This window comes from Hippichthys cyanospilos, chromosome 9, assembly GCF_059441005.1.
Source record: "Hippichthys cyanospilos isolate Australia breed blue-spotted pipefish chromosome 9, RoL_Hcya_1.0, whole genome shotgun sequence".
NCBI lineage: Eukaryota > Metazoa > Chordata > Actinopteri > Syngnathiformes > Syngnathidae > Hippichthys > Hippichthys cyanospilos.
The window spans coordinates 4591961-4600274 of record NC_142377.1 but is presented as its reverse complement, the minus strand read 5'-3'; the positions used below and the strand labels follow the sequence as shown (position 1 = coordinate 4600274).

At 38.3% G+C, this 8314-nt stretch overlaps 1 protein-coding gene across 4 annotated transcripts in view; it reads right to left on the bottom strand.

Annotated features, from left to right (window-relative positions):
• Positions 1-8314, bottom strand: part of slc12a5a (solute carrier family 12 member 5a) — a 184453-nt gene that overhangs the window by 58421 nt on the left and 117718 nt on the right. For all 4 annotated transcript variants that reach the window (XM_088422436.1, XM_088422437.1, XM_088422433.1 and 1 more), the window contains exons 2-3: positions 1614-1714; positions 939-1076 (exon numbers count right to left, since the gene is read on the bottom strand). In XM_088422436.1, coding sequence (XP_088278562.1) covers positions 939-1076; positions 1614-1714 — 239 coding nt within the window. The remainder of the gene's footprint in view (positions 1-938; positions 1077-1613; positions 1715-8314) is intronic.

Below are 8314 nucleotides of genomic sequence, written 5' to 3'. Positions count from 1 at the left end.
TTTTTAGCACTAATGTTAGAATATAGACAGTAATAATAACGATTCCGATCTCATCGTGTTAGACTGTTTCGTCTCTACCTACAGTAACCATTAAAAACAACCTTGTGTGCAGGTATGTTGAACAAAGAAATACACAGTAGGTAGACGCCTATCAATCTAAAAATAAATCCTATTTCTGTTTGAACAGGTATTGTATATCTGTGCTGGAAGCACCCAATTGTTTCCAAATGAAATGCAGAGGCACAAGTCCATAGCTTGTCAGATGCAGTGATGCCTATAGCCAAGCAGCTTTGACATTTCTCTGTATAAATTATAATTAATTGTAAACACAATTCGATGCTAAATACAATAACTCATGAGCATAAAAGCAAACTGAACCTTTACATTTTTGCTTTTGTTGATACACCGCAGCTGCTAAAGCAAAACATTCTACTCATATAGAACTGATTGTAGATTCATTTTTGGCCTGTGCACAATAAAAGGAAAGAAAAATAGGAAAATATTGAACCTAAACAGCATGAAGGGTGCTAATGACAAAGGAAGAGATGAGCTCTTGTATGATGACATCTCGCAAGCAGAGAATGTTTTTTTTTGTTGTTGTTTGTTTTTTCTATTCAATCGTCAATTCAGTCACCAGCACCACCAGCATCAGACCAGCAAAAATCAGCATTAATTAATGTTATACCTGCAAAGATTCCATGCTAGCCCCTATAGCAGGGTTCATTTGTTAGCTACATTGTTGGCTTGCTATCTATCTATCTATCTATCTATCTATCTATCTATCTATCTATCTATCTATCTATCTATCTATCTATCTATCTATCTATCTATCTATCTATCTATCTATCTGTCTATCTGTCTGTCTGTCTGCCTGTCTGTCTGTCTGTCTGTCTGTCTGTCTATATGATGCACGTGTGTGTGCCGTGTTGTTGCTATACCTTGACTGGTTTCTTGCGTGACGACTCAGCCTCATTGTTCTCGGCCTCCTCATGTTCCTTGCTCCCTTGTGGCAGGTTGGAGTAGTTGGCGAGGCTGCTGAGCAGGGAGGACACCATGGGACTGGTGTCCATTTCCTCCTGTAAATGACAAAACAAAACAACATTACTGAACGCAGCCTTGCGATTAAACTATGCATTTATTCAAAAGATATTTGTAGTAAATACTGCAGATACTGATAAATATCGTCAATGTCTTATTAGCTCTCAAATGCGTGCAAATGTGATTGTACCATGGATAATATGTTAACCCTAACCTTGCAGTTTTTCACTATTCGTGGCAGGACTTGGTACCAGCAACCCAAATGAAAGTAGTTTAATGCATCGTGGTAATATTATTCCTTCAATAGACACGATCTGTATTGAACACCACTATGCTCAAATGACACATGGCTGGGGCCATTTCAGAATATTTGTGCAGAGGTTTGTAACAAATTGCCTCCTTTTCACGTTGATCCCGGCACCCGTGTGAGATTAGCTTGCATTAACCCGATGCTCCCGCACGGCCTTCTCGCCGTTGTTACCGACATCGATCGGTGGTCAGCCAAGGCTACTGCTCAAAATGCGAGAAGGATCCTTTTCGCAGCCACGCATGACGGTTGGGTTTTGTGCATGTACCTCAAACAGGGCCATGTTCTTGCCATCGTACTGCTGGCTTTTCTCCACCACAGCATCACTGCTATTGATGAAGGGGCTGCTCTCCTTAGGGTTATTGTCACCTGCAAAGGCAGAAGAAAACAGGTGGTCAAACGCATGCCAGACAATTTGCATTGTTTAAAGGATGCCAACCAGGATATAGTTGTGGAGGAAGTGGCTACAGCTTAACTTTACAGGGAAAAGACAGGCAGCTAATAAACTGAGCATTGGCAAAATGATCAGCGTTACACAGTGCATTCAGTCCAAAGGCCCTAAACTGAAGCAGCACACATAGCTTCTTGAAAGGAGACACTACTTTTAAAAGGTGTAATTGTTTCACTTCATAATTTTTTACAAGCGCAATTGGCAAATGGCTAATAAGTTATTTAGAACATAGGACTCAGTATGTCCAGTTAAATAATGTGGAATCAAGAGAGTGGATGATAAATCACGGAGTCCCGCAAGGGCCTGTTGTTTGTCCTAAATTATTTATTCTGTATATTAATGATATCTGCAGTGTCTCAACAATTCTTAAGAAGGCATTATTTTCTGATGACACAACATATTGCTCTGGGGCAAATCTCGAACAATTTTTGAAGACCAGAAGAAAAAGATGGTTTGACATTAATAAAATATAATTGAATTCAAACAAAGTATATAATTTTTGGTACCAGACAAAGCAAAAATCAAGTCAACGTTACTGTTAATTCAAGGAATATAGAAAGAGTAAATAACACAAAATGTTTTGTGGTAGTAACTGATGACAAATTATGCTGGAAATCACATATAGATAAGAACGAAAAAAAATATCTAAAACTATAAAACAAAAGATCTTCTGAATAAGCATTCATTAACTACATAATACTGTGAATTATTACTGCCATATCTGACATTATATGTTGCGTTATGAGGTAATACCTATAAAACACTCGATTTTTTTAAACTAAAGAAAAAGCTATACAAATGATTAACCGTTTAAATTATATAGAGCCAACAAACCGATTCTTCCTCAAATTGAACACTCTTAAATTCTATGAACTAGTTGAATTTAAAGCAGCTCAATTAATGTGCAAAGTATTCAGCAATCAATCTTGCTTTGGTATCAAAAAGCTGTTCAAATATAGGGAGAGTTGTTACACTAAGAGGCAAAGGTGTTTTTATAAAAACAAAGACAAGAACAAACAAAGCAAATGAGTGTTTCAGTAAAAAGTGTTGAAATATGGAATCATTATGAGAAACAATTGAAAAGGTGTGAATCACTACCTTTCAAAAGATGTTAAAAATACAAAGCAACAAACACAATTGTAAAAGACAATTGTAAACCTGAGAAATTGCACAAAATACTCATGCTTCTTTCATTCACTGTTCATTTCCATCATCTTTTTTTTTCTTTATTTGGACAACATAATTCACTTGTGACATGATTTTATTTTATTTTTTTTAAATTTTAGAGCACAAGCAGGTAGGACTAGATAAATTGTGATCCTTTGTCTACTTCTTGGAACTTCCAATTGTACTTAGTATGCATTGATCCTTTCAGTTTTGTTTTGTACTTTTAATGAAATTTATGTTTATTTTTTCACTGAATCAAATCAATCAATCACAATTGACCAACATGCATTTGTTAACTTTGTCCCAAAAAACGGCTACAAAATATCAGATAATCAAACAGTGAAAATAAGGTGGGTGGGGGCAGAATGCATGATAGTTAAAAAAAAAGGAAGCAAAGAAGTAAGTAGAGTAGGAATGTTGAAGGAAGGATGCTCATTAAGAAAAAAATAATATAAGGAACTGTTTTGTGAGGGAAGGACGGACAGTGGAAAGAAAGCAAAGAAAGAAGGAAACAAGAAAGGTAGGAAGGAATTAAGAAAGGAAAAATGGACAGGAGGATGCAAGGAAGGAAAGAGGGAAGAATGAACAAACGAATGGAAGGAGGGATGAATGCAAGGAATAAACAAAGGAAGGACAGACGGAAGGAAGGAAAACGCAATGAACAAGAAGGCGAGGGAAAAAGAAAGAAGGAAGGGTGTTGGAAGGACAGTTTGTAACTGGAAGGGAAAAAACAAGGATGTGTGTGAAAAAGGGAACCGGAACGAAAGATGGAGGGTGAAGTAAGTAAGTGGATTAGTTGAGGGTAGCAAGGAAATTGTGAGTGAGTGAGTGAGTGAGTGAGTGAGTGAGTGAGTGAGTGAGTGAGTGAGTGAGTGAGTGAGTGAGTGAGTATTCAGGGTGGAAGGAAATAAGTAAGTGAAAAGTAGAAAGTGGTTTGAGATAAGGAAATGCATACGGAAAAAACAAACGAGGTCTTTAAGTCAACCATTTGCTTTGGATTTTTCCACACTGTAATTTCTGTGATCAAATTAGTCGTTTGTCCTGAAGGAAAGGAACCAACACGGATGACTGGCGAGCTGCACGGAGGGTGCTTCTGTACACGTCTTCTTGCCTGCGCCTCGGCCCTGGAGCATCTCCTCGGGGAGACAGCAGATTGCTCTCCCTCTGGCTCCCAACCCTCAGTGCCACGAGACCAGGTTATTTATAGCGGCGCCACAGTGACCATGTGGCGTGACGCCGGCCACGGCTAGACACAGACCAGCAAATGGTTCTCACAGACGATCTGTGTCACCGTTTGTGCGACCATGGTATCAGAGATAGTATGCTATTAATGAGCCACATGTGAAAATACTGTAGTTACTTTGCGTTGAAAAATATAACTAGTGACTTAGGGAAGCATGGTGGCAGACTGGTTAGCACCTGAACCATTAACTGCTGGGTAATTTATTTTCTTCAATGTTGTAGGTTTCTTTTTAATCACTGTGGTAATGTCACATGCAAAAATTTGACAATTGACTGACATTTCTGGAATGGAAAGTCGGACTAATTATTAATTATACATTTGCTACAATCAATACTGCTTGCAAAAACTGCTTGGAATGAAGAAATGCTTTGCCGTGAGAATGGATGTACTGCTTGCAATAAAATAACGTTTGACAGGAGAAGCTAGCAAGCTCAACCACAGACAGATATCGCTTCACTTGTTATCTACAAAATATCTTGCAGAACGTCTTGACGCGCAAAATGCTTTGCCAAACATGTACGAATCATATACAAACATATTAGACAAGAACGTAGACTGGTTTCCAACCATGTTGTTTTTTCTTTCCAGGATGGGAACCTTCATGTAATTAGAGACTTGTGAACCAAATAAAAATAGATGGTACGAAGGGGCTCCTTTAGAGAACAGTAGAATTGTACTTGTACAGTCCTTCTCCGTTCTCCTCATGCATGAGCTGAAAGAGAATGACTTTTCTCGTTTTTCATGTATAGTTTCTTACAAATGTCTAACAGGTGAACCTGGCACTGTGGTGACATGCAATCATTTCCTCTTGACAACCGACTGACATTTCTGGAATGGCACAGTAACCAGGTAGTCCAGTAAAGTGAGCTTCTGGCCATTATGAGAGATAAAAGACAACTTGCATGTTTTTTATGTAAATGCCTCATTTGCCATTTTAAGCAAGCTTTGGTTTGTTCTTTTTTTGCAATTAGCATTTCTTTAAAGATCAAAGCACAAGGCAAACAAGAGAGCTTGTGATCCGATGAAAGGGACAAACATGATCTGATGCACACAATGCTGAGTGAAGGTCGAATGCCCCCAAAGAACATGTTTCTTTACAGTTCATTTCTTCCTGCTCCTACACAATTAAACTCCATTATTGCACAATTGATGGACAGCCCGTCTCAGGAAACATGACACAGCTCAAGAAGATCTCGCCTCCCTCTGAGCAGCTTATTGCTCAGCGATCTAATGGGAAGCATCCAACAACGACTCGCTCTGTCAAAGCCTCTCACTATCGATGGTCCAAATCCACAGCTTTGAGGCTCACTGCAAATGGGATCCTCTTATGAACACAAACTAACCTCCTCACCCCGAGCCCCAATTCAAAAGTTTATTTGATCATTATTTTGCAGCTTTTTTCCTCAGTAGCATCGAGGGTTAGCAAGACTGAAAGAGGTAAGGCAAAGATTTGACTGTTTGCTGCATAGTCATAGGGCACATGTAGATCAAAAATCACTTTCAGCAGGCACATTGATTTGGGGGCAAAAGGGTAAGAATTTCTTGGGGATCCAAGCATCTTGGGGCCCACCCCTTCCATCACGGTCAATATGACATTTTATTCATTCAATTGTTATTTTTAATATCTTTCTTTAATAGCTTTCAAATAGTGGCTCTGAAACAGTGCTCTGTCAGTCAGCACTGACAATCATAAATTTCAATCCAGTTAAATACAGCAGTGATTCTACTTATAAACGTCTCTTGTTACGCTAAATTCGGATTATGAAACGCCTCCTCATAAAAATATTGCCTCTTGTTATGAAAGAAAATTCAGGATACGAAAGGTGAAATTGTTGGCTCGCTGGAACAAGACTGTATATATATATATATATATATATATATATATATATATATATATATATATATATATATATATATACTGTATTTATATATAGAGGCTGGCTTGTACGCAAAGGTGAGAGACTAATTCTTTGCACCGATGTTTACTGTGGTCTTGCACTTTCTATTTTTACTCTCGATCCACACTTTCCACCAACGGTTCACACAAAAGAACTAGAAAACATAGAATCAATATTAGCCTTGGCAAACATTGTACTTATTCACAAAAGAAAATATACATACCTCTTTGGCTTGCCCTTTCTGACGTTAGCGTCATTAGCACCTGACCGCAAACTAAATTTTGTAAACTTACATGCTCAAAATTAAACATTATTGCTCCTGTGGTAAATGATGTCTACATCAGTGGGAATGTGAAATAAAAATGTACAAATTGAACAACCAAAAAAGGTCTGCACTCACCAATTAATATGATTGGTATAAAGGGTTTGGGAGCATTTTTTTTTCAGTTTATTGTTTACATGGTGTACTTTGAATTCTATGATTATTATTCACTAATGTAATTCTAATATATTTGTTGCAATTTTTTAATGCATTTTAATATTATTAATTTAAAGGGTTCAGGAGCTTTTTTTTGGGGGGGTGGGGGAGTGCTTGGAAAGGATTAAGCGATTCACATGTAAAAAGCGACTGCGCTTAAGGAAAAAGCCACATTACCAAATAACTTCCAGAACATATTAATTTTGTAAGTAGACGTACCGCTGTACTTTGAATCACAAATCCTGATGTGTGCATACATTTTGGCATGAAATGAAATGACCTGTGTTGAGTGTCCGTATTACATGTCTCAAAACTCAGTCGAGACTATAAAAATCGACAAGGAAAAGAATTTTCAGTTGATTGATAAACATTTAGCCTAGCAATTCTTTTTTTTATTTTACGACTACCTTTCTCTCTTTAAATTTTCAAAAGGCCTACCGCATGGTGCTGCCTCTCGGTTCTACAACAGACCTGTTTTAGGGAAGAGACTCATTATGAAGATTATCATACCATACTGTACATCACACCCAACAATGGCTTCAGGCGCACACCATTGATTTTGATTGGCTCTGTCACATTAAAAAACAAATTACATTTAAATGTTCAAAAAAGCTCTGTGCACCCTGTTCAACTAACTAATGAATAGTGCCGCACTGCACACATCATCCATTCTCAAAAGGGAGGTCACCGTTGTACGAAGGTGCCTTTGTTGACTGTCATTTGTTGTTGTGAGTGTGCTTACGATCTCCCGGGCAACTACCCAAAGCAGATCACAGTGTCCCCGACGCGCCATATACTCAATTTAGGGTTCACCTCCCAAACATGCTGACACCCACAACTTGTCCATTACTCTATTTACCACTCTGCACATGCAACAAAGCTATATTTGCCAGTGCATTTTAGAGTTTAGCGGTGTTAATAGTGTTCAAATATTAGGTCAAGTCAGACAATAAGACTGCATAAATAGACTAATGAAGTGAATAGAGTGATTGTTGGTCCACGAGTGCTTCTCTCACAAGTATTGTATTTGCAGATTTTGCCATTAACAATCCCAGTTTACAGTTATCCTGTTCTTTGAACAGAGCCATAAGGGATCACTCCTCCAGAAGTATTTGAATTGGCGCTATCGACCTGCTCAGTGGACTCGTGAAGAGACTGAAGATTTAACAAAAGCCATTACTGCTGGAGTAGTTGGATGGAGTAAAGCTTTCATACATCACATGGAGTCCTATGGTGCAATGCAATTAATCATATACATATAACAAATTCTTAAAGCTGTCGACTATACACACAGTATATACAGTGTTCCCTTGTTTTTGTATGTATATTGTATGTATATACGTAGCATGTATAAAGTATGTTTATCAAAACCTCGACTACCTTTCTTTCGCATTCCCAGTGATCTCATCACCGCCATACGGAGGACAACAGGCATGTGTCTATTTTGGGGCACAAAGTTTATTTAGTTATTTATTTATTTTTTACAACACTCAGCAAAGTGTTGTTCCTTTTCTTAAAGGGCCAGCCTCAGTCTGTGTTGTCACTCGCATGCATCCACTCGTAACCCACCCCCTCCCCCACATGTAACGTCGGTCTACGCACAACTCTCTCACACACGGCCACAAGCATACATACAGCCTGAGAGTCGTGAAGAGTTGTTGCCAAAAACACTGATATACAGTATAATAACATGACTATGGTTTGGGTTTAAGCGGCAGTAACTTCATTTGCC